The sequence below is a fragment of the Papaver somniferum genome, chromosome 7, assembly GCF_003573695.1.
Source record: "Papaver somniferum cultivar HN1 chromosome 7, ASM357369v1, whole genome shotgun sequence".
Classification (NCBI taxonomy): domain Eukaryota; kingdom Viridiplantae; phylum Streptophyta; class Magnoliopsida; order Ranunculales; family Papaveraceae; genus Papaver; species Papaver somniferum.
In genome coordinates, this window is record NC_039364.1 from 143,083,198 (window position 1) to 143,109,822 (window position 26,625).

Genomic DNA, 26,625 nt, shown 5'->3' on the forward strand with positions numbered 1-26,625 from the left:
TTCCATTTTGTCAGCATTGGTGAGCTTGCAGTAAACGCCTAAGATAACATCTTCCACCATATATGGCTTATCTTCCCATTCTGTAGGTGAATCATACTGAGCGGTCACTTTCACTATCACATCCCCAACTTGAAACGTAGTCGCCTTCATTACCAAATCTCCAATTTGAAATGGATTTTGGCGTTGTACGGCTACTTGATCCTTGGGATTGCCGTCTTTTACCGAGACAGCTTCTAAACTTTTAATAAAGCGTTTAAAAGGACCAGCATCCCATTCACATCTCCTAGTGGCGGATGGGTTGTTGATTGGAGCGAGTTCCCGAAACTTATCATAAGGAGGAGTGAATGGTTGCAAAAAGGGTTGTTTTATGAGACTTACTTGGGTTTGGAATCTTCTAACGTATGGCGTTTAAAAGGAGCAGCATCCCATTCACATCTCCTAGTGGAGGATGGGTTGTTGATTGGAGCGAGTCCCCAAAACTTATCATAAGGAGGAGTGACTGGTTGCAAAAAGGGTTGTTTGATGAGACTTACTTGGGTTAGGAATCTTCTAACGTATGTTGACGGGCTCTCTCCAGGTAATTGCATCACATTTGCGAGTGATTGATACAGAAGCAAATAGTCTTCAGGATTGGATGGTTTGTTGGAGATCTTTTCAGGTATAGACACCGGCAAAGGACACACCCCTAACTTTGCTTTGTTGTCGTGCACCCATGAGCGCCCCAGAATCATATCATAGTTCGGGTAATCTTTCACAATATGAAACTTAACGCGTGTTAGTGCGTCTCCTATCTTGATCTCGAGGCCGGTGTACCCATAAGTGTCTCTGGACTCTCCTTCAGAATTTTTAATTGTGGTTGGCAACGAACAACGTCCTGCTTCGAGATCTTTGCAGCTTTCAGGGCCTTGATTGTGAAGATGTTGAAATCAGATACTACATCAATCAGCACGTTGTCGAACTCAACGTCCTTCAAGCGAGCGACGGTTAGGAGTCCCCAGTTATATCTCGCGTTTCCTAGTAAGGATTGAGGCTCAGAAGAAACTTCCTTAACTGGAAACAAACGCTTTCCTTATACGACACGGTTAAGATCCCAAACATGTCTTGACGTCGTGCCTTAGAGAAATACAGAATTTCACACAGCCGTTCCATCATAGACTGCACAGTCTTGTGAACAGAGTCCCCAGAAATCATGCAACTCCTGACATGAAGGGGGTCTCTGTTGACTCCTTCATTTCCAAGTTGAATTTCTTCTGCATCCACCTTCTCTTTGAAAATTCGCTCCAACTTGTTGCAGTCACTGGTTGGGTGATTGACGAACCTGTGATAACGACAGTATATGGGATTCGTCATTTTTATTTCATTGGTGGACGCCTAAGAGGAGGTAGCTTGATTACATCATCTTTAATCCATGCTTCCAGTAGTTCAATGACTTCGTCTATTGGAAATGGGAAGTCTGGAGCATCCCCGACAGTTTTAGCCGTGTCTTTCCGGGATGGGGTTGTCTGCGCTGGCGCTGCGCGTTTGGGTTGTTGCTCCATTGCTGGAGATTTCCTTTTCCCTCCTTCACCTACCACGCTTACCGAAAGACCAGTGTTGTATTGCTTGTTGATAAGACGCCTGTTCCCTCGAGTTTCGCATGCATCCTCACCCATGGACGGTCTGGTTCTTTCTAAAAGCGCTGGTGTGGTCGTAGCCGATCGCTTAGCAGCTTCTTGAATATCAGAGAACGCCTGGAAGTGCATATTTTCTAGTAAAACACGATATATGGGAAAAATACCATTAATGCACGACTCTACCAATTGTTGATCGGTCACGTTTGGATCGCGACAGTCCAAAGATTGAATTCTGAATCTCTTGACGTAATCGTTCGGATGCTCGTTGTTTCGCTGAAACATTCTTCCCCAAGTCCGAGAAATCGATTTGCTCGGACACGAAGAAATAATTCTTGTAAAAGGCGGTGACCATCTCACACCAGTTCGATATGTTGTTTGGTGCGATGTTGTTATACCAGGTGTATGCTCTTCCAGTAAGCGATTTTGAGAATTCTTTCAGGCGGAGGACGTGATTGTATTCGTGTTCTCCCAAAGATTCCAGAAAACGAGAAATGTGTTCGCGAGCGTTACCAATACCATCATAAAGGGAAAACTGAGGAGAGGAATATCCTCTCGGTAGGGGAACTCTCAGCATATCAGGAGGATATGGAGGTTAGTGATGGTGCAGGTCCACCGGGTTTTCCTTGCCTCGATTTTGGAGAAGTCGTTCCAGATCCTCATGAGTGATGAAGTTGGATGGTTGGTTCCTTTCCCATGGGCGTTCAGGAGAAATACGAGCTTCTTCATCTAGGTAGGCACGTCCTGCTGAAGCACTCGCGCCAGGCATGTTGAAGGTACTCCTTGTTGGTTCTAGGGGCTGTAGTGACTCTTGTGGCAATCGTTCTGTTAATGTCTTGAGGAAAGTGAGTACCTATTTCTGGGTCGAAGCCATGTCTGTCTGAGCCTTAGTGAGAATTTCTTGCCTCTCCATCAAATCAAAAATGGTGATAGGGGGTTGGCCTCCTCTGATTCCTCCGTCCCCTCGTCCTGACGGGGGAGTAGCAGCTACTCTGGTGACAACTGGAGGAGTTACACTTGAAAAAATGTTGGGGTTTGCGGCTGCTCTGGCTCTGGTGATGGGAGGTGTTACCGAGGGAATATCTCTTGCTCCACTGGTGTTGGTGGTAGAGGACGTAGTTCCACAAGATGCATTGATCGTATTGACAGGCTGTATGGTAGCGCAACTGACAAGGAAATCAACACCGAGAGTTTTGTCAGTGCTAGTTCCATCGGAATTGGTCGCCGATCAATACCTAAGATCCACCATTTCGAATTTCGAGAAAATTGAAATGAAGTTGAAATTTGATATTGCAACCGAGAGATTAATTTCCCGCTGTGGTCGCCAGTTGTTTTGGGGTAAAAAATGATTCTGCTGTTTTTTGGTAATTTGGGGTGTGTTGATGAGAAACGAGTTCAAACCCTAAACAAATGCACTTCACGGGAATGCTTTTAGGTTCGATAAATCAATCTGTAAGACTCTGGCCTAAACCAAGAAACGGCAGTTCCAAATTCAATTCGGTCACAAGGTGAAGGAGAAGGGTTGATCTTAGGGAGGGAAGCAGAGAAGGTGTTTGAGATCAGAGTGTTGAATTATAAAGGTGTGGCTATTTATGACTTGTGTATCAGAAAATGGTTTCTGGCTATTTGTGTTGATAACACTTGTTTTTTTTTTCTTCGAAATAGATTGAAAATCTGTTTATACAAGTCATTTGAGCACACCCTGATCTCGTAGAAAGTGGAGGAAGTTAAGTGGTGGAGTAATGGAGCTGTGTAAGAGGTGGTGATCATTGCGTGATCACACCTTCACCCACTACTCCATCATTATTAACCGTCCGTCTTTTCCTAACACGTTCTCGTAACGGGTGTTGTTTTACTAATACCCCAGTAAGCATCCCCCAGTTTGTGACATGTTTGATGTCTCGAATAAATGGGTCAAGTTGTGGGACCCGCCGCGGAGAATAGCATGGCGCTATTAGGTGAAACAACTAAGTTGTTTATGAGGCCAATATAAAATATTGTATGTATTCGATATATGTGAAACATCGCATTTAAGTAGCTCAAACTAGTCGATGTGTATGAAGCATCATTGTTTTAGAGCCTGATTGAATAAGTCGCGGATAGGCATCTTAAAGAAGACAACATGATCGACCACCTTTGGGTGATCGTTTGAGGACCCTACGGTCAAGTCATTATTTGGACGATCGCCTCATGTGGAAGAGGGATGGCCGGTCTTTACAATGTTGCTTTGCTTGTTTTCGGAAAACAAATCCACACCATCCAACTAGGTTAGCAAAGTTAGATGGACGAGATTATTTGCGGCAGTTGCATAATGCCATTGACGCAACTTTAGGATTGAGGAATCCGTGTGACCCACCCCTATTTGGGTGCGCGTTTCGAGGAATTGAGTCTTAGTGTGCGTAGGTCGGTCAATCACGTGTAAAGGTGGGTCCACAGTGATCACGTTAACACCTTCGGGATCACTTAAATCTAGATCTATGCCGCTTGTTTAGGCTGGTAAAGATGGATGGTTGTGATCAATCTGTGACAGTTATGTACTGCCGTGATCTAAATTAGGGTTTTTGAACACAACATATCTGCTCAAGTTTATGCAAGCGCTCGAGCACTCTATAGGCTTGCCATAAGCAAGTCGGTCGTCCAAGGGGAAAGTGGGGCCGCCAATGACCATGCTGGCGCCTCTTTGATCATTCGAGGGAAGATCTCGGTCGTCCAACAAGGATGGCAAAGTTGGATAGTTATGATCGATTTGCGGCAGTAATGTGTTGCCGCAAACACCGATTAGGGCTTCAAAGCAGTCGTGTCTACCCGAGTTTCAATCGAACGACTTGGTGTGCTATCAACTCCGGTGAGCAAGTCGATTGTTAATGGATAATATTGGTCCGGTGGCGAACGCATTGGCATTTCCTTGATCGTTTGGAACGCGATCTAAGCCGTCCAACTAGGCTGGCGAGGTTGGACAGATATGATGACTCTTGAGACCGTTTTTTATGGTCTTAGCTCGTTCGAGCCATTCTTGCACAGCGCCATCACCCATGTTTGGGATCGGTGTTCAGAGCACTTCGCGGCTGAGGGAATGAGACTCGATCGTCTAAGGCACTAGTGGGCCCGCCGGTAGTCACTGCGGTGATTGCCTAATTCTATTAGGAGTAAGCTTACTTGTTAAATCGTGCGGCCAAGTTGTGTGGCCGTGATTGTTTCTGAGACTGACATTTACAGTCTAGATTTTCTTTAAGAATAAATGTGTGTTCAATCACGCCAACTTTAATTAAAAGTGTGCGAACACATAAATCTCTTTTTCAGAGAGATGTAACTCGTATGAGTATTTTTGTGCAGATCCCAATAATAACACTTCGGGAGATTCATGCTACTCTGCTGAGAGTGAGCATTGATCGTCATGTCATGTCAGTATTGAGAGTTCTACTGGGAACATAGCACGGAAAAAATATCAGGCAAGTCATGCATTAGTTAATAATGTTGGCATAAGATAGAATTCACAGAATACTTGGGATTACTACTGTGCGCACCATTTTGAATGAATTTCATATATACTGAGTTGTTCAATACATGTGTAAATAAAGAGGTTTGCGCACTCATCACTTTCAAATGGCCTTTATTCCTTTGCAGGATCACGGCGCTAAGTATAGTTTTTTACGATTTTGACCCTGAACTAAAACCCACCATCAACATAAACGAATTCACTTCCTTCATCATGGAAGCATAATGACTGACGGTTACACATTACTCTATTCTTCCACCACTCAATCGTTTTCACTTCCTACGGGACCAGGGTACGTTTCAATATGAGTTGCATAAATTGGCTTCACCTATTTTCACCAAACAACAAGTTTTGGGTCTGCAACAACACAGTATCTAGAAATCACCTGGTAGCTTTCCATTCTGCTAGCCAGTTCTACTTTCAGATACAAGTCATAAACAACCACGCCTTCAGAATCAACGATTCTGGTCTCAACACTCTCTTTGCTTCCCATCTTAAGACCAACCCGTCTCCTTCACTTTGTGACCGAAGCAAGCCTGGAACGGCCATTTCTTGGTTTAGGCCAGGATTGTACAGATTGATCTCTCGAATCAAAAGTACTCCCGCGCAGTGCATTGTTTAGGGTTTAGATTTGTTTCTCACTCGCACACCCAAAATTACCAAAACCAGCAGAAACAGTTTTCACCCACAAACATTCCTTTAAACATATGTAATCAAAGATAGTTTTCTAAGATGAAATCACACCTATATCTAATACACAATCAAGTAACGAGTTACATAGATTATGCCGATGTCACATTTACGAAGTTCAAAAGATAAATGTTATACTTCGTAATGAAATATTATTCCTTGACACTTTGATCGTAATAAAATGACTAAGTCTAATACCTGAGTATTAAATATTACCTCGCATGTTGTATTTTCAATCTTAAATGTCTTAAAACCAAGGACAGGAATGAAAACAATTCAAGTCAGTATCATTATACCTCAAATGGAAGGATGGTGTCTTCATTGTAGTGGATACGTCTTCACGATAGTCAGGTCTTCAATTAACTTAATCATCTGATTTAATTTTTGAAAATCATTTTTTTTTCTTTGAAGCCGAATGTGTTTTATTTTTAGTTTTTTTAAAATCTTGAAGAGTACGAAGAAATATACACTCAAAATATCCATAAACACCTTTAACTTAACTCTCATTACGATTTTGTTGCTTCTAATCCATCAAAGTACGCTAAGAATTTAATTTTTTTCTTCTAGTATTTAGGGATGGGAAAACATTACATTCCAGCTGTAACCGACACTTTACGGTTGCGGAATAAAGAACTCCTAGCCGGAAGTACGAGTAATGGCTTGGAAAATCTGGTCGTAACTAAACCTTTTTTTTTTTTAATATCAGAACAACTTTAGGCTAGGTTTTCCCAACTGTATCTTGTACTTCCGGTTGGGAAACCCAGACGGAAGTGCAACCTCATCTGGAAAACCTATCCGAAAGTAGATAATTACTTAGGAGACTAGGAAACCTTAACCGTGAACACTTAAATACCCTATGAATTAAAATTTCCCAACCGTATACCCACTTAACGGATAGGAATTCCTATTTTCCGGCACGTAATATATGATTTACGGTTGAGAAAATAAGAACTCCCAACCTTAAACAGTTCCAAAAACTGTTTTTGTTTTAATCCGAACTTCATCAAATCGAATATTTTGGCCATTCAAAAGCAAAAACGGGTTTTCTTAGTTTTTTTTTTTTAATTTTATGATCATCGTATTCATCACAATGCGATGGAAAAGAAGAAAAAGAAGAAGAGAGGAAGAATAATAATAGGTTTAGGTTTTTTTATGATCAACATTTTTATCACAATGTAATGGAGAATCACGATGCAATGGAGAAGACGAAAAGAAGAAATAAGGATAATAGATTTAATTTATTTTCATGATCATCATCTTCATCAGGATGAAATTATCTTCATGATTTATGAAGGAAGAGAAGGAGAAGAAGATGAAGTAGATTTAATTTGTTTTTGTTTTTTTAAATTGGATTTTTTTTATTATTATTATTATTGGATAAAGACTATTGTTACAAGAAACTAGTTGTAAGCCTAACAAGTTATGCTCCAACAACACATTGCTTTAACCGGTTGTCGTGCTAGCCTACCTTCGAGCCTCATGAGGAACCAACCAAGGAAGCCGAAGCGGATAGGGAGGCTGATTATGTCGCAAGTGGAGCAAGCTATCTCGACCTTCCATGTCAAATTCTACAATATTACGCCAATGAAAACTCGAATCTGGGACTTCCTGGAACGCATCAAATTTTTATGGAATGGAGATGACCGGCTGAGCTAGTTAGATTATAAGTAATTTATGTGTAAGGATAAATTTGGCTTTTCATACGGATTAACTACCCTATCCACATTTAGGATATTAAAATCGTATGAAGTCCCCAAATGGTAGAGTTTACGGTCCCAATAATAGAATTCTTTAATCTTCTCCGAGTTACAGTAAATATACCGCATGGTTTTTACCATGCAATGCATATAAACACTTTTGAGCATTTCCACTACCACTCGGTATGTATATTTGCCGCATCAGTCCCATGACTGCGGATGATCTTACAAGGGCAAACAAAGCAAGAGAGATAAAAAGAAATACAACTATTTTAACATGTGCATAGGCTACGGGAATATGGCAAAAATGAGATTGCACACGGCAATCTCTTCCTTGGCGCTGGAAGCAAAGCATTTGTTGTCCCCTGCCCTCTTCCACAAAATCCTACAACTATTTTTCGATTGCACAAAATTCATCATTACAATACTCTCGTTTACTAAGGATTCGTTGTCTAGGGAATCTACTGCTGATTCATAATCGATGCTCCAATAAACTATGGACACATAAGAAATCGTACAAACAAAGGGTACCAAGTGGTCCTAAACTTTAGGAAGAAATAATTTATAAAAGCACCCACCGGCGCAAGCAAAGGAATTAAGGAATACTACCACCCTCCTCGTTGACAATAATGAATGCGTTCCTTCTCTTATTCCGATGTTTCCAGTTTGATTCAATCGATCTCTTCCTCTCCACAAATTTTATTCCTGCGTTTATGGAAGGAAGTGAAAATCTTTAAGACATTACCAACGGAGTAAGAGAAATCCAAGGAAGACTCCCAAGTTTGACTACCGAAATACAGTATGTTTATGCAGAAAATCGTTGGTGACAAGAAAACCACACGGATTTAAGTTATTCATGGATGTGAAGAGACACTGGTTCCTTTGAGGTCATCGACGAATATTGAACCCTAGCTGCTAATGGTTGAACAAGCGATGACGATACTGAAACATGCCAAGACAGATACATGTGAACATCAGTTTAAATCCCGGTTCAATTTCCATAAAATACCACGGTGGAGTAATGCTATGTAATTCGATGAAATCCCGGTTCAATTTCCATAAAATACCACGGTGGAGTAATGCTATGTAATTCGATGCTGTGTAATGCGATGTAACAAGCAGTTTGATAGCATTCTTTAGGATGGTGTAATGCCGGTCTTAGAATTTTTTTTAGATAATACCGTGATAGTTTGGAATTTGGATCATCTTTTAATGTAGGGTTAAGTGGCAAAATGCCCCAATTTGGACTACAACGTTGTGAAAATGTCCCAGACGTTAGGCAAAAGATCAAAATGTCCCAAAACGGAATTAAAATGCCCCAATCTGTTATGTTTTCCGTCTGACATGGTTAAGTGGTCTAAACAGTAAGCGTGTGGCCCCGCACGTGTAAATAAATATCATTTGTACCCTTCTGTCAAAATGCCCCACAAGCACGTGACTACTTAACCATGTGCCACATTTAGTTAGATTGCGACACGTGGCTAGACTAAAATTGGACGGCCAGATATGAAGTGGTTATATTTACTTAAATGGATGTTTTTTTTTCTAAAATGACCAGCATGTCCTGTTAACTAGGATTGCGACACGTGGCTATTTTTTTAGTTGGACGGCTGGAGATTTGGTTGTTATATTTACAACAATGGGTTTTTTTAAGAGAATGACCACCGTGTCCTACAATCTAAGATTGCAACACGTGTCACATGAGTTCAAATCAACGACTACAGATTTCGAACGTTTTAAATCCGACCGTTGTAGATTCCGACCGTTGTAATAACAATCACTTTCTTGTCTCGCCTGACTTATATAAATGGGGAATTTTCACAACCTTAAATCAGTATATTGGTTTTTTTTCTTCAAAATGTCTGCTAGCTCAAGTGAGAAAATGAAAATGGTAAGAGCAATTTCAAGATTTTTTCAAAGAAGAACATAGTTAAGGGGTGAGTATCTTATCCATCTTACTTTAATTTTTACTTAATTTGCAGGAATGTGAGATGTGCAACGAAAATAATCATCAATCAATTGATTGTCCTTGGATCTAAAGTAGGTGTAAATTAGTTCCTTGTAATGGTATTCAGAAACTTTTAAAGGTCAAAGAAGGTGCTAATTCAGGGAAGAAATTCTTTCTCTTGCTTTAATCCTATGTGTCCATACTTCGAATGGTTTGATGATGCTATTAAAACCATGACACCTCAGTACAAAGGAGGTTGTAAAGCTTGTGTTGGTGATCACAAATTTGTTGATTGTCCTTGGTCATATACTCCTTGTATCAACCCCAAATGCAATTCAACTAAGGTGAGGATGTTAAACATAGCTCAAACATCATGGAATTATGGTATTGGCTACCTAAAATGCAAAAAGTGTGAATATTTCCAATGGGTGTCTGATGTTATCTTTGTGGAAAAACAAAAGCAATATTATAATTCTGAAGATCAAATTTGTGCACAATTTAAAGACAAAGTGAAGGTAAAATGCAGAATTAGAAGTTAATGTATGTAAACAAAAGCAATGTAACAAAATATTGTCACCATTCATAAAACAGAACTGAGTACTATTATTTCTGACATTACTGATATTTAGAGTTAGGCTTTCTAACCCTTTTTGATGGTGGCTCAGAAATGTTGATTGTTTGGCTAGAAATATTAACAGTACCATGATAAGTCTGGTTAAAACAGGCAGATGAAGGTGTAGAAGAAGTAGATGGATGTGTTACCTTCCTTTGATGCAGTCTGGTTAAACAGTGGAGGAGGATGTTGTTGATTTCTTTGATGCAGATGTTGATGCAGTTTTTCCTTTTGACAATGGTGGTACCTCAGCTGATTTCTTTGATGCAGATGATGTTGCTTTCTTTGATGCATATGATGTTGCTTTCTTTGATGCAGATGTTGATGCAGTATTTGGTGCAGAAAAGGCCTTCCTCATCTTCTTTGTTGGTGCAGCAGTAATACAGAACTCATCCCCATTAACAGAACACTCCATTCTCACTCCTTTCTTCTTGGGGTTGGATCCAACTGGAGGACCTTGACAGGTTAGAATGTTATGATCAATACCTTTACATACACTGCACTTTGTTACTCTTTTGCGCGGCTTGTTCTTCTCATACCAGGACTTCTTTCTTTTGACACAAGGTCTTCCCTTATCTCTCAATCTGTGTGGATGTATAATATTGATAACAGTCTGCAAAAGAAATAAGGTTAGGGTTAGTATACTTTAAATGCACAGATCTAGAGAATAATGAAAAAATAATAATACAATAAAGTAAAAGGATAAAAGTAGATAATATTATTCATTGAAAAGATTCTCAAAACAAGAATACTTGAAAACAGACAATGGAAAAAGTTAAAGCATTTGAAAGAAATTTATGGTTATCAAACCTTATTGGGATACTCATCAATGTCTCCCAATGGTGTTATTGACCATGAGTAGGTGGTCCTATAGTAGTCTACTGTGTAGTATTTACTGCAGTACCTGCACATATAATTGATCCAATCACTCATCATACATTTATTGCATAACCACATTCAACTATTTAGGTGTAGTAAATTTACTCACATGGACCAATCAGGATTCAATTTAAACAATGCGACTACACCATCTATGCAGGGGAACTTCCTCAATTGCCATTGTCGACATGTACAAGATTGTTCTTCCACCCGAACAACAAACACTTTGCTAGTAGCTTTGTTAGTAACCTCATACACTTTGCGCTCTACAGAAGGTTCACATTCATAGTTACCTCTAAGATCACACATCACCTTAATGAGATCTTTCCCAGCAGGAACAAGGTCACCAGCTTGCCAAGTTGCAGCAAGCTTTCTTCTATTTGAAAACAGCACCATCACCAAATGTGTGTACATATCGATCAATTGAGTGAGAGGCTTGTCTCTGAATTTCAGGTCCATGTTATTAAAACTTTCTGAAAAGTTAGAGTAGATTTGCTCACAAGCAACATCATGAGGAAACCATGACCTTGCCCAAGACTTAGGCTCTGCATCAATCAGGTATTGATATGCAGCTGAACTTATCTCTGCAATTTCTTGCATGGCCTCCTAGAAAATAGGTGTCTAAGTTAATTCATTTGATGCAATAAGGCTTGACTGAAAGAATGAACGTTCATTATATCAGAAATAAAAGTTAGTCCAGGCATATCAGGTATCCTTTTTCTCAATTATTTTAACATCATAAACCAATTTTCTTCAGTTTCACTCATACAAATCATCACACATATAGGAAATACCCCATTCTGGCCATCTATACCAACTGCTGAAAGCATCACACCACCTAGCTTACCATTCAGGTGAGCTCCATCTAAGCCAATAACCAATCTACAACCATGAAAAAAACCTTTGATCTGTGCATCATAGGCCACAATGACACTCTCAAACCTGTTATCTTGACCCTCTTTGGACCAACTGAAATGACCAATGCTATTTGGGTTCAATGAAGTAGCAGCTGTGACCAATTGTGGTGCTTTTGTGTAAGAACTCTCAAATATTCCATTCCTTTCTTCTAGCACCAATTTCTGTGTACACACAAAAAAAAAAAAATTAGCATTTCCAACATACCACAAGGTTATCAAATAAACAAACACAAGGGAACCAAAACAAGCATCAAAATCATACCCTTGCATTATAGCAACCCATTTTGGTATGTCAGTTTGCAACCGAGGTCTAATGATCTTGTTAGCTATATCAGCTTCCTTGTCCACTGGTGAAGCAACATCCATTGTCTTCAACAAATACTTGGCTACAAATTTTGCATTGCATTTCCTGTTTTAGTCTTCATTCGGATTCTTACAGGTGTGTTCTGTGTTGCATTCTCTAACTGTGACTGTTGGATCGTCTTCATCTGGTAACTTTCTTACATTCACCATCCAAGCACAATTTTGGGTATCCTTGTAAGTACAATAAGAATAGTGTCTCTTCTTATCTGCCTTCTTCACCTTAAAATCACTATGTTTCAACACTGCATATTCCCTTGATCCTTGTAATCTTGCATGTTTCCAAAAGCCATTCCACTACTTATTTCACCAGGTACAACCTCAGGAACATCTTCATTTATCATTTCTAGACGCTGTGGTTCTTTTAAATGCTCACCAAAATCTTTTTTCCACTTAGCTTCTTCCTCTTGAGTGACATCATATCTGGGAACTTCTTCATCTGAAGTAGCATTTACTGGTGCACTCTGCTCTTCATAAAACCCACCTACATTGAAATCTTTATTACAATCATCAATCTCATTATCAATATCTATACCTCTAGCACACATAGAAACCCAATCTTCATAATTGTACTTTTCTTGTGTTTCTTCATCTTCACTTTCCTCTTCACTTTCATCTCCAGTTTCATCTCCACTTACCTCTTCCTCATTATGTTCCTCAAACAAAAAATCAGGCCTATCATTAGGATGACAGTCATCTGATTGTAGATTAGGTAAATTCACCTGGTCATCATCTTCATTCCCCTGTACTTGGTTGTCTGCAACAGATGCTTGTGTAGCATTAACTTGTGCTTCATGCACTGGGTTTTCTGCAACAGATGCTTGTGTAGAAACAACTGGGTCTTCATGCACAAAATCAAGTCTTGTTGGTCTCATATCACTTAGCCCACTAACACTAGCAGTCTTATTAAGTCTTGGACTCCTCCTAACCTCAACCCTTTTACTAACATTTTTCTTCTTCACTGGACTCATAAAATCAGTCACACCACTTACCCCACTAACACGAGCAATATTACAAACAAAACCCCAATGTGTAATTGTAGGAATAACTACAGTGAACCACAGTCTTACCAAATTGTCTTTACCTGGTTTCCCTTTATTCCAAAATGAAATAAAACTCTCCTATGTTTCACACTTATCATATGCATTCCCATTATCATCATCAAATAAAAACAGTTCTAGTGCAGAATTCATACCCTGTTCATTCACCAACCTGCTCTTTAGCATAGCCATGAAAGCTTCTCCACTGGTACCAGCTTTACAACCAAAACAATAAAGGTCCTTAAACCTCTTGCCTACATCTGTAATCCAGAAATTCCTATCCTCACTACCCATTCTGAAACATTTAAAAAAAATGAAACAATAATCAGTTTCACAGTAATCAACAGTTACCAAAATAGACAAAGATACACAGAAATTCGTCAATTTCTTATCCCCTAAAAATGGAAAACCCCCAATTATAATCCCCAATTTCGTTTCTTTCAAACCCTAATTAGAAAGAGAGTTAGAAACAACCCTAAATCATCTGCTAAAAATTCAATAACCCAAAAATACAATCCCTAATTTCGTTTTATTCAAACCCTAATTAAATTTATTCAAACCAAAAATTTGCTTCACTAAAACCCAATTTTGTTTCCCTGAAATCCTAATTTCATTTATTATCTTTCAAACCCTAATTTCATTGATTCTCTCTGAAACCCTAATATCATTTCTTCTCTTTGAAACCTAATCACAGTTACCAGTTTCACAATGTTTCGAAAACCCTAAATCGTAAAACCCAAACAAATTTAGGGTTAAAAGTTTACCTGTTCTTCACTGGGTTAAGAAACGTGATTCTTATCTTCTCCGCATCTATCTTCACTGGGTTAACGTCTGTATCTCGATCTCTCTGTCTCTCGATCTCTCTGTCACTCGATCTCTCTCTGTATCCCTCTCTATCTCTGTCTGTATTTTGATTTCTGTGGCTCAAACATGACCAAGGTTGAAGATAAGAATTGAAGTATTCGTGCGAACCACACGGGTGGTACATGTGTCTCAGCCACGTGTCATTCAAGTCTACGTGTTCATCACTTTCCACGTGTTGCCAGTTTACATTGCACGCGTGTCATCAGTTTGAAGTCTACACGTGTTATGAATTTTTTAGCACACGTGTGACAGCAAGTCGGGCGATATTTCTGTCTAAGGGCAAAACAGACATTTCACAACACCGTTGACCAGTCAAGAGTGATCAAAATGCCCCATTTTGACTATTATAGGAAAAAGTAACGGATTGGGGCATTTTGATCTTTTGCCTAACGTCTGGGACATTTTCACAACGTTGTAGTCCAAATTGGGACATTTTTCCACTTAATCCTTTAATGTACCCGACCAACTGGTGATGAAAGAGATCCCATGACTAGACTGAGAACTTGTTGCTAGCATATACAGTATAATTATGGTCCTTCTTCAAGTGTGGATAGGTAGAAGAAGCATTAGTGTGATTTTATGGATCCGGTATGGGAAGGGGTGGAAGGAATAAGGCCTTGAATATGACTTGAGATGTTTTACACCAATAAATGCAAATCAATGTCACATTTGCCGGTGTGATGTTGATCTTACATTTCGGTTGCAAAATTTTAAATGTTTCTTGTACACTCACTAATTTTAAGGTCCGTTGTCATTAGATGAGTTGGTATCAGCGGTAAAATGAAGACAGTCAACCAGTTTAATAACAAAATTTTATCATGGTTTTGCTTCAAAATAGGCTTTAACTTTATGGCTCTTTTTCTGGCTACTTAACCATGTTCTATGGGAAATTATCATTGATCCGCTGGATGATTAGTAGCCCCCAGTGGCAACTCTGGAACTTTATCCGGTAATGTTTAGATACGAGTTCTCGACGAAAGGATGGACAACTACTAGAATTTTCACTTCTCCGTTCAAAAATTCCGGTTATTACTCCCTTCAAAACTTCCATTGCTGCACACTACACCGGTTTCCGAATGAATCCTTTTCATTCTGACACATATTTATCTTTCTTTGCAATATTTGGACCCTTTTTCATGCCCATCTTCTAGAATATTTTTGTTTGCGTTGAAGAGACTGGTGAAATAAAGGGATCTAGCTTGCCTATATTATGGGTGAAAAGAGATGAATATTGGGATCCCTATTAACAATGTGCACTAGAACCCATTAGAGGAAACCATATAACAAAAATCCATTTCCAAACATATTAACACTTAACAGTGAGGAGTGAAGTAGCATTTTCCCACCACCAAGGGAAGTAATGAAATATAAACAAGGGAATTCATTTTTTCTTGTGCACTGCGAGAGCATTTAGCAGCATCAAAAACTATAAACGACATCTAATTGATTCGGTTAATTTAAAAGAAAAGAAAAATCAGTTTAAAGTTTTTATTTTTTTTAACCAAAAGGGTATGCATCCTGGGCACGTAACTTTTATCCTTCTTTCTTTTGAACCTAAGTGAACCGTTGACATGTTATCCGCGGGTAATATGAGTTCTTGACGAAATAAAACTGAAATTAGATTAAAACACTTTTTATCCAAACATGCTACGAGTAAAACAGGGGAATCCTTTAATACGAATAGTGAGCCAAATTAGGCCACATTAATTCACTTTGAAGGAGTCACTCCTTGACATAGAATTTGCTCCCAATGAGAGTTGGTACTGTTATTGTTAGGCATCAAAGTAGAAAGAAAAGAAGATAGCAGCACACATGTTGTCCATACCCCAAAAAATTAACTTGGAATCTCAAGGAATATGCATCAAAAACCTTTCCACGGAGGGGCGTCAGCAACAGAAGTAAAGATGTGCAGCTGAACAATAGTTTTGTAGATAAGGATTTTTCTCTCATTGTCGGGAAAAAAAATACTAAATTTTAACTTAAAAACGAATAGGAAAACCCGATCATATCCAAATCTATCTTCTTCTTCTTTGCTACCTATTTCTTTCACACAAATAAATACAAACAAACGGAGTGCGTAAAAGAGAAAGTGCCATTTATCAAAAACAACATGTTGTGAAGCCTCAATTCGTTAACTGTCCCTCCCTCCCACTTTGATCATCATCATCAAAAACCCAGAGATAAAAAAATTAAAATAAATTCTTATTTGTTTTTGTTTCTCTCACTACTTGTTAAGAAAAAGGGGACTTTAAAGTCTCTCTCCCACTCACTGGTTTTCTTTCTTTCTTTCTTTCTTTCTACTTCCCAATAGGATCAACAGCAACTTAAAAGAAAACCCTAAAAAGGTAAGTCTTTTTATTTCTCGAACCCTAAATTATTTTCTTTTCCAATTATTATGGTTGATGATGATGAAGTAATAAGTTTGAGTTATTATCGCTTTGAATCTTATCAATTAATACACTCACAACAGCTTTTTCCATTTCAGATCCGTTAGGACTTTTTTTCTTTCAATCACTATTAACTGTTTTCTTCTTTTCATCCGTTTTGGGGCTTTTGATGTTGATTGTTACCTAGGTACTCTTAAACTTTAATGAATCTGATTTATTTATCTATTTTCCATCAAATTAGTTAGAATTTCTATTGCATTTTTTTGGATTTTGATGTTTTTTTCAATTGTTGAGCTGATCTAGTTCTTATGAAATTAGTTAGAATTCAGTACAGGAGTCTCATCAGATTTATGTGTTAGCTAGCTTCACTGTTTACTCTTCATTTAAGAATCATGTGTTGTGGAGAACCGTGGAGAATTTGATGAGCTTGTTTGTGCCAGGGTTCATCTGGTGAATCTGTATCCAGTGTAGCTATATTTGCTCCTTGCATCTTCATTTGCACAAATTTGAATTGTTTTCTTTACAGTTTGTTCTGTAATTCAGTTTAGTGCTGTGGAATAACAATCATAATTTTCCTGCTTTATTCAACGTGAACAAATTTCATACTGCAGGTACTGCCACGACGAAGCAACTGGTGATTACTGATTACAGCAATTGGTCAAACCTATTTTGATGGTTTTGAAGGAGTGCCTGGTATATGCATGATTGGAATAGTGCAATACAAGTCAAGCTGCCGATGGTTTTCTTATTCAGAAGGGTTGAGAAGAATACAGACAAAATCGGAAAGGGAATTTAACTTATCTATGGACAAATATGTAAGCAGTACAACTGCTTTTAGGTTTCTGTTACAGTCTTGCTGATCCCAGTTAGTGTACTAAAGAAATTTTCTAGAAATTGATTTCTTAGGAGAAGTTGGTAGATTTTGACTTTCCTGAGTTTGGACGGCTGGAATTAATTATATCAAGCCTTTGTGTACGCGTTTACAGTCAGTTCTGTTTGATGGATATACATAGTCAGGCTATGACATTACAGCACCTACTTGTGAAGATGCTTAACCGTATTAATCACTGATGTCCTGCTAATTGGGTTCTGAAGGGGTGCTTTCACGCATCCCAGCTAATCAAAATTCATATCAACATGTGATTTGCCAAACCTAATACTTTAGAAAGTTTGTTAGTTACATAGAAGCCATATATTATTTTCTGTATTTCTCTGGGTGTTGGTAATTCAGCTCTACACGTTCGTTAAGATGGAAGCCGATGGTGCCGGTGGGAATCAGATGCCGGGCATTGCTCCTCGGCTATTCCCAGCTCTAGGACCAGTTCTTCTGATTTCTATGGGATATATTGACCCAGGAAAGTGGTCTGCAGCAGTGGAGGGGGGCTCTAGATTTGGGTTTGATCTGGTGTTACTGCTACTTATTTTCAATTTAGCTGCTATCTTTTGTCAGTATCTCGCAGCTCGTATTGGTATCGTTACTGGAAAGAATCTTGCACAGGTGCAGATACTTCTATTTTTCCATACATAACTCAAACTCGCTGGGACCTTTCTTCTGTTTCAGTTTTCAGTACGGTTTAAAAACTTCTGTTTAACTACTGAAAATTGTATCACTGTTATATTTGAATAAAAATAAATGATTACTTCGTGTTTCTCACTCACTGTTCTATTTGTTTCTGTTTGCTCTAAAAGATCTGCAGTGAGGAATATGACAAGTCTACATGCGTATTTTTGGGTGTTCAAGCAGAGCTTTCAGTGCTTGTCTTGGACCTGACTATGGTAGCTTCCCTGCTCCTACTCTCTTAGTTGTACATCTTGTTCTGAAATGATGTTGCTAGAGTTCTGAGCAAAAAAAAAATGCACTGTACAAAGTAAACGAAACATCTTTCAGTTTCTTAACACATTTTTTGTATTCCCCCGTACTAGGTTTTGGGAATTGCACATGGGCTTAACCTTCTCTTCGGAGTGAATCTGTTTGTTTCTCTAATTTTTGCGGCAACTGATGCTTTCCTATTTCCACTTCTCAATGCTCTTTTGGTACGTGCGGTCATTAATCATTTTTACTAGCATGGGAAGTAATCCTCTCACTACTCATTTCTTAATAATTGTTACTTGATTGCTCAGGAAAAAGGCAAGGCAGAATTTTTTTTTGTAAGTGCAGCAGGCTTTATATTACTCAGTTACGTTCTTGGAGTGCTCATTAGTCAGCCTGAAATCCCACTTGTCCTGAATGGGATGCTGACTAGATTAAGTGGGGAGAGTGCATTCGCCCTCATGGGTCTTCTCGGAGCAAATATCATGCCTCACAACTTTTATCTCCACTCATTCGCTGTACAGGTACTTTTATTTCTTTTGTCTCGATATTTTCGGTTGACATCCTGTTACTACCCATCTCTGTATATGTTGCTGGCACAGCAGAGTCGGTTCCAAATCTGAAATGTTTTTACGAAGTTAATTATTTATTCCTGTTCATTCAGTAAGTTTAGAGGAAACACTATTCAAATCTAGCAGCAACTCTATGCATCTCCTCGTCTGCAGTCTTACTATATATTGTTTGCTCACTGTTAAGACAATGTAGGTTTCAGTTTCATTTTAACTGTGTTTCTTGAAACACATTGAAGTCGGAAGTTCCCCCTGTTATATTTTGTTTTCCAGTGTTTTACGGGGTACTAAAGGACATTATCGCTCTCTACTTTTTCCTTTATTTAATTATTTTGTCAAATAACTAAACACTGATCATTTTCCATGCAGCAGCAGCAACAGAATCTAGGACCACCCAATGTGTCCAAGAGTACCTTGTGTCATGACCATTTCTTTGCCATCGTGTGCGTCTTCAGTGGTATTTTTTTAGTGAATTATGTGTTCATGAGCTCAGCAGCAGCTGTTTTTCACAGTGCAGGCCTTGTCGTGCTTACATTTCAGGATGTACTTCTGCTAATGGATCAGGTATCAAACTTGTATGAGCAAGCTATCCACAGTCAAACTTGTATAGTTTTGGATTTTACGCACAATATAGCTTGTAAATTTCTTTCTTTCTTTTTTTTTTTGTTTTTTTTTTGTTTTTTGTTTTTTGTTTTTTAACATATTTATACTCCATGGTGAAATATCTTATTTCTTTCCTGATTCTCTCATAGGTATTTGGGAGTCCAGTGGTACCTTTTGCCTTTTTCCTGATTCTGTTCGTTTCGAGTCATATCACCGGCTTAACATGGGAACTTGGTGGGCGAGTTGTTTTGAATGATTTGCTTAAGATGGATGCTCCAGTTTGGGTTCATCGTGCTGCAGTTAGAATTCTTGCTGTTGTTCTGGCTCTTTGGTGCTCATGGAGTTCAGGGGCTGAAGGATTGTATCAGCTACTTATTTTTACTCAAGTAGTGCTGGCTATGATGTTACCGTCCTCTGTGGTTCCCCTATTCCGAGTGGCCTCGTCGAGATCTATAATGGGTATTTATAAAATGTCCCAGTTTTTGGAGTTCTCAGCATTGATTACGTTGATTGGGATGCTTGGGTTAAATATTATCTTCGCTGTAGAGTTGTTGTTTGGAAATAGTGAGTGGGTAGGTGCCTTGAAATGGAGCATGGGAAGCAGTACATCTCTTCCTTACATTCTTCTTCTCTTAACTGCTTCTGCATCACTTGTTCTGATGCTTTGGCTAGCAGCTACACCATTAAAGTCTGCAACTCTCGGACCAGATGCACAAGCATGGAACTGGGAATTGCATAACAATCTCCCTGAGTCATCTTTAGAGGCTACAGAAGATGATTTTAATAAGCTTGTATATCGCGGGGAGACTGTAGCAGAAGAACTAACACAGGAGAGGTCTGTAGAAGGTTACTCAGACACTTCAGTCGTGGAATATGATTTCGAGTTACCCGAAGCCATTATGGAGACAGATCAGGAACTACATGTGTCTAAAATTGAGGATATCAAAGTTACAGCCCGCTGTTCTCAAATACGTGAATTAGAAGAATCTAAGACTCCCGAGGTTGGTTTGGCAACTGTTGAAATTGTAGACAAGAAGGTTTCAATCATGGGATCACCGGACAATGATACCTTGCAGAAGATCGTCTCTGCAGAGCCTGTTGAAAATAGTGGGGAAACAGGTAGTGATGTGCAAAGTGTAAAGGATGAGGATGAGGGGGATACCTGGGAGCATGAGCAATCATCTAAAGGGCCTTCAGGGAATGGGCGTGCTTTGACCTCCGAGGGTTCAGGATCATTTAGAAGTCTCAGTGGGAAAACAGATGATGGTGGTAATGGACCTGGAAGCCTATCAAGATTATCTGGATTGGGTCGTGCTGCTAGGAAACAGTTAGCTGCTATTCTTGATGAGTTCTGGGGGCAGTTGTATGATCACCATGGGCAGTCAACTCCAGAAGCAAGGGCAAAAAAACTGGACATGTTGTTTGGTACAGATGCAAATGCAAATTTGGCTGCATCTTCTCTAAGAGTGGATGTTGTCACTACCGGATCTTCTGGATATTTCCCCTCGTCATCAGATAGAGGGTCACCATATTTAACAAACTCAAGTCTATATGATTCTCCCAGGCAGCAGAGGATGCCATGTACCGTAGAGTCACCATATGGACTTCAAACGGGATCCACATTATCTACTCGAATGCAGTTGCTTGATGATCTTGTCCAAAATTCCTCCAGGAGTATGTACGACTCCAGTGAGAAGCGTTACTCTAGTTTGCGCCTGCCACCACCCTCTGAAAGCCGGAATTATCAGCCAGCAACTGTGCATGGTAATCAAATGGCATCCTATCTCAATAGAATGGCAACAGACAGAAATTCAGATCCCTTGAACACTATACTGGATTCCCCAACGGCTAAATCCTTGTCATCCTCACCTTTTACCCGTGCAAACTACATAGACCCTCATAGTAGTACTATAGGGCAGATTCCTCAAAACAGGATTAGTTCTGGATATGCATCTATTACTCAGACCCCTGTGTTGTCCAGAGGTAGCACGATGCAAACGGATAGGCCTTTCAACAATCCTTCATCAATTGGACCTGGTGAGAATGCTGGCTCTACTGCGCATACGAAGAAGTACCATAGCTTGCCGGACATTAAAGGGCTTGTACGTCCCCACAGGGATTCGAATGTGGTTGAGAGGATCTCTCAGTTGGGTGGTCCTCCTGGGTTCGGCCCACCTGCTGGTAGAGTGGCTTACGAAAAATCCGTTTATTCTAATTCCGGTTTCCGGCCAGGAGTTCCTTCAGGGTATGATGAACTCTCTCCCCCAAAGCTCTACAAAGATCCTTTCTTCATAGACCCGAGTTTAAAATTAGATGCTAGATCACTTTGGTCTAGACAACCTTCTGAGCAGTTATTTGGCATGGAGGGAAGAAGCCCTATGGTGGGGATTCTGGGGAAGGAAGTAATGGGAAGGCAGCCAAGTTTAGTCGTGCCGTCAGTCACTCTTCATGCAGAGCTGGAATCCAAAATGCTTCTGTCTTTTAGATTCTGCGTCGTGAAGCTCTTGAAATTGGAAGGGTCTGAATGGTTGTTTAGACTTAATGGTGGGGCTGACGAGGATTTGATTGATCGAGTTGCTGTGACAGAGAAACTTAATTATGAAACTGAAACTAAGGAGGCCAACCAGCTGCATCAGATCAATGAGTCTCTCAGTATGTCGTCCGATAAAAAGTTCAGTTCTTTGAAGAATGAGGATGCCGGTCTTGCCGCAATTCTGGGTTACCCACTTCCTCACTGTGGAGACTCATGTATATGGCGAGTTGACCTATTAGTGAGTTTTGGAGTTTGGTGCATTCATCGGATTCTAGAGCTATCACTTATGGAAAGTCGCCCAGAGTTATGGGGAAAATATACTTATGTTCTCAACCGGCTTCAGGTAAAACTCACTGCCCACTCGTTTACTTTTATTTACTATCATTTCACTTGTCAACTCGTATGAAGACGCCATTAATATGAGTCAAATGGTGTCTTGCTGTTAGAGCCATGAACTGCCTGAATCCTGGATGCATCCGATTTTAGAATTAGGAAAAACAAATAACATTTATAGAAAGCCACTTTTGACTGGGGGCACACCCCAACATCTTATTTGTGGAGGTGGAAAGCCACCAACAGTGAGCTTGATGGGGTCTATGGTTGAACTTGGAGTACTTTTAGTTTGTGCTTTGTAATATGTTCGAAATTCGCCAACTAATATTTTTGTTTTTCGTGTATAACCTTACGTCATTGCTTTTTTTTGCATTTAGGGAATTCTTGATCCAGCATTTTCTAAGCCCAGAATCCCGCAGACACCTTGCTCGTGTCTTCAAACTCCAATGTCTCATGTTAAGAGATCTAACTCGCCACTGCAGAATGGAGTTTTACCCCCACCAGCTGCAAAACCGGGTAACAAAGGGAAATGCACTACTGCGAGTGCACTCCTTGACATAATCAAGGACGTTGAGATTGCCGTCTCCTGTCGAAAGGGCCGTACAGGAACTGCAGCAGGCGATGTTGCTTTCCCAAAAGGGAAGGAGAACTTGGCATCAGTCCTCAAGCGTTACAAACGCCGCCTCACTAGCAAAGCAGCTGGAACCGCCAATGACGGTGGTGGATCTGGTGGGTCACTACGGAAAATACCCATTCCATCAGCTTATCCCTTGTAGTACTAGCAGCGCTGGCGATTGATCAACCAAACCATTGCTTCAAGGGGATCTCACCCCTCATGGAGGGCCCTCAAATTTTTTTCAATCTTTATATATTTTTACATGTACTGTAGCTTTTCTGGAGAGGATCCAAGGGCTAAACTTGTGTAGAGGATGACCTCTTCATTGTGTAAATCATCCTATAAGAAAAAGAGACAACACGGTTCAGAATGTCAGGTTCACTTGCGTAAGGTTGGCAGGCAAATAATGATGCAACTCTAGCTCCATTCATTTCGTTTTAACAGGTCAATGCTCATAAAGTCATCCCTAATTCTCAAGAAAATGATCCTATTTCTTAACCTTGACTTCAAGGCAATTCTTGTGGCAACATAATTTGAAAAAGGTTGTCTGAATGTACTAAATGGTTTGCGTTTAGACATGTTTCTTTGGTCAGATATCTAGCGATAAGCGTCATACAACTCAAAACGAATCAAACTTTAGGCTAGAAAACGCTACGGGCCTTTCAAGGATCCAAGTACAGAGTACTGTGCTTTAAAGTTAGAAGCTGTAAAGGGACCGAGGCCTAGAGTCGACACGATATTGCTATTTGCTAGGGGAGAAATTTCGTGGACGTGGCAAATTGTCCACTTACAGTCTGAGATTAGACTAGAATATTCCACATTTTATTTCTTTATTTGATGAACTCTGCTCTTTTATTTATGCCTCTCTAGTAATAGTAACAATTCTGATTTATATTCCTAAAACTGAGAAGAGATTGTACATGCTAGAGACTCCATCAAAGTTACAGCATCATCATCATTCAGTTAGTAGCCTGTTTTTGGTGTTTCTCGTATAAAGAGGTAGGTGATAATCATCAATACAAAACTCCCTTATTTTTTCTTTTTCTTTTTCTTTTTCTGTAAAATTAGTTAATAACTTAGTTATATGAAGTGCAGCCTGGAAATCATAGCACACTCAATTTCAGTGGAACAGAAATTCTGTGGAGCAGAATTGAAACTAGAGTTAGTTGTGAATTAGGGAAAGGAAGTACACTGTACACACTCATAGTACGAAAACATATTGATTGTGTATCTCAGAGACTAGGCTGTACATTTTTCTTCGAAATTTACGTGCTACTGGCGTAGGATGAAAATGATGGTGTTGGCGCGTAGATTACCATCCGTTACTATAACACCAGCTGCATGTTTTTACCACAATAATATCGATCATGACTGGCTCCCTTTGGAACTGCATAAATAAATATGCAGTTGCAGGGGGTGGGGGTGGGAGGGGCAGTGGGCAGCGGTGGTATGGCAAGCCACGTCTCTGTATTAATGTTGCAGCAGTAGAAGTAGGTCATGCATGCGCATATCTCATGCTAATTGGTTTGTAAGCTATATGCAAGAAAGTAGAAAACTCTTAAATGAGAGAATAAACTATAGAACGAGATGGACAGGGCAAGAATCATCATTGTCATCATAAATGACTGTGAATCATAAAAACAAAGAAAGGAATTGTCTTTTCATGGATGATAAATATATAGACTTAGGGTTACATCATTGGTAAGGCCTTCTGGCTTCTGCAGAGGATAGATATCATCCTTGATCAGCACATTCTCTTTCTGAGTTTGGTAATTAAGATTGAAGCCTTTTTTGTTTAGTTGGCTGTAACCTACTTATCTAACTGTATTTTCCAATGCTTTTAATACATAGTGGGACAAGTACAACAATCCTCATTAATATATCATCCCATGTACAAGGAAGTCTTGCCTACCTATACATTTCCTTCAACAAATTCATGCCCTGAATCCCTGTAGAGAAAAATAGATAGTGTTTATTAAGGTCGTGTTACAATTGGAACTGCAACCATCTTAAGAATCTGCTCACTTTCTTGTGGGAGAAGTTCACATCACACGCATGTTATAGTGTAATCACTCGCTGAAGCAAAAACGTGAACGCTCGGAGTAATGTTAATTTAGATACCTTTCAATGATACTTATCTTTGTGAAACAGAGGAAGTTAATTGAGACTCTCATGTAGTTCAATGAATTTTGTGCAAGTAATACATTTTAGTGATTTAATTTATGACTTCGATCATGTTTGGTCTCATTATTATAAGCGGTGATGCCTTATTATGTTGCAGAAGTGTGTTGACGTTCAGCTTGTAATTAAGATGGGTTATGTGGTGGTCTTATCGTTGCCATTGATACTTTTGGTACTTATCATAGCCATTGCTTGCTACCTTATAGGTAGGGCAAGAGGTAGAGAGGAAACAATTACTGCAGTTCCAATGGCATATCCTGCACCTCCCCCTCCTATTCAACAAGCCCAGATACAAACTGAAGACCAAGATCCAACAGTGAAGCCTCATGTATAGAAAAATGACAACTAAAGATCTCCATATTGTGTATTACTGAATAGTCTTTGGTTTTTCATCTCTTCTTGTTATCGTTGACTTGTTTTATGGCGTTGACTAGGTCAACACAACGAGGAAGAAATTATCAACTCATCCTGTGTTCTACTATTTTAATTCGAGAAAAATGAAAATCTTTGTTGTAGATTATGTTTGTGATAGAAGTAAAGTTTCTGAAGCTTAAAGCCTATGAAAACAGATATTTGGGTGGTTATTCTTGGGATTAGACAGTTACATTTTGGGGATCAACCCTAAATTTGGTGGGGTAGTCTTAACTTTTATTCCTAGCATTTTTAGGGGTGACTCCAAAAGAATTAGGGGCGACGTATAAAACAAACAAAAAAGGTCATCCAAACATAAAATGTAGTCATCCCTAATCTGACGTTTTTTAATGGTCAAACTATCCTTCACAATCGGTAGATAACTTTATAATCGGGAAGTTAATTCACAATCGGGAGTCAATTTAGTTTATAAAACTTCCGAATATAAAGTATCCGCAAAATAAAATCCTCTATCTTTTGAATTTTGATTATCCTATAATCGGTAGGAAATAAAGTTATCTTGTCTTCCGATTAAAGTAGACCTTTGGCAAAAATGCTACCATAATAGGTAGTGAATTTAGGTTATTTAACTTCGAATATAGAATAGCCCCAAAAGATATTTTGCAAAAATTCTCTATTTTTTGAATTTTGGTTGAGCCTACAATAGGTAGAAAATGAAGTTATCCTGACTTCTGATTATACAGTAGACCTCTTTGCCAAAATCCAACCATAATCGAGATAGTTCATATAACTACCGAATATAGGGTGGCCCCAAAATGAGATTTTGTCAAAATCCTCTATTTTTTGAATTTTGGTTGAGCCTATAATCGGTAGTAAATGAAGTTATCCTGACTTCCGATTATACTTGCAAATATCCAACCATATTCGGTAGTCAAAATAGTTCATATAACTACCGAATATATAGTAGCCCCGAAATGAGATTTTGCAAAGATCCTCTATTTTTTGAATTTGGTTGAGCCTATATTCGATAGTAAGTGAAGTTATCCTGACTTCCGATTATACAGTGGCTCTCTTTTCCAATATCCAAGCATATTCGATAGTCAAAAT

General features: G+C 39.2%; 1 protein-coding gene and 1 long non-coding RNA gene across 4 annotated transcripts; both read left to right on the top strand.

Moving 5' to 3' along the window:
* Positions 1-16,118: 16,118 nt before the first annotated feature.
* On the top strand, positions 16,119-23,393 carry LOC113298630 (ethylene-insensitive protein 2-like). Of its 3 annotated transcripts, XM_026547420.1 has the most exons (9): positions 16,119-16,459; positions 16,600-16,688; positions 17,113-17,999; positions 18,191-18,277; positions 18,425-18,535; positions 18,623-18,835; positions 19,250-19,444; positions 19,633-22,359; positions 22,727-23,393. In XM_026547420.1, exons 3-9 carry the CDS (start codon positions 17,751-17,753, stop codon positions 23,123-23,125), a joined length of 3,981 nt encoding a protein of 1,326 aa, XP_026403205.1. In that variant the 5' UTR covers positions 16,119-16,459; positions 16,600-16,688; positions 17,113-17,750; the 3' UTR covers positions 23,126-23,393. The 3 variants fall into 3 exon arrangements, with proteins under 3 accessions (XP_026403205.1, XP_026403204.1, XP_026403206.1); XM_026547419.1 differs by lacking the exon at positions 16,600-16,688; XM_026547421.1 differs by lacking the exon at positions 16,600-16,688 and having other exon boundaries at positions 19,253-19,444.
* A 377-nt stretch (positions 23,394-23,770) lies between these two features.
* Positions 23,771-25,680, top strand: LOC113298631. Its single transcript, XR_003334303.1, has 2 exons — positions 23,771-23,964; positions 25,247-25,680. It is a non-coding gene; the product is annotated as an uncharacterized LOC113298631 (long non-coding RNA).
* Positions 25,681-26,625: the final 945 nt, after the last annotated feature.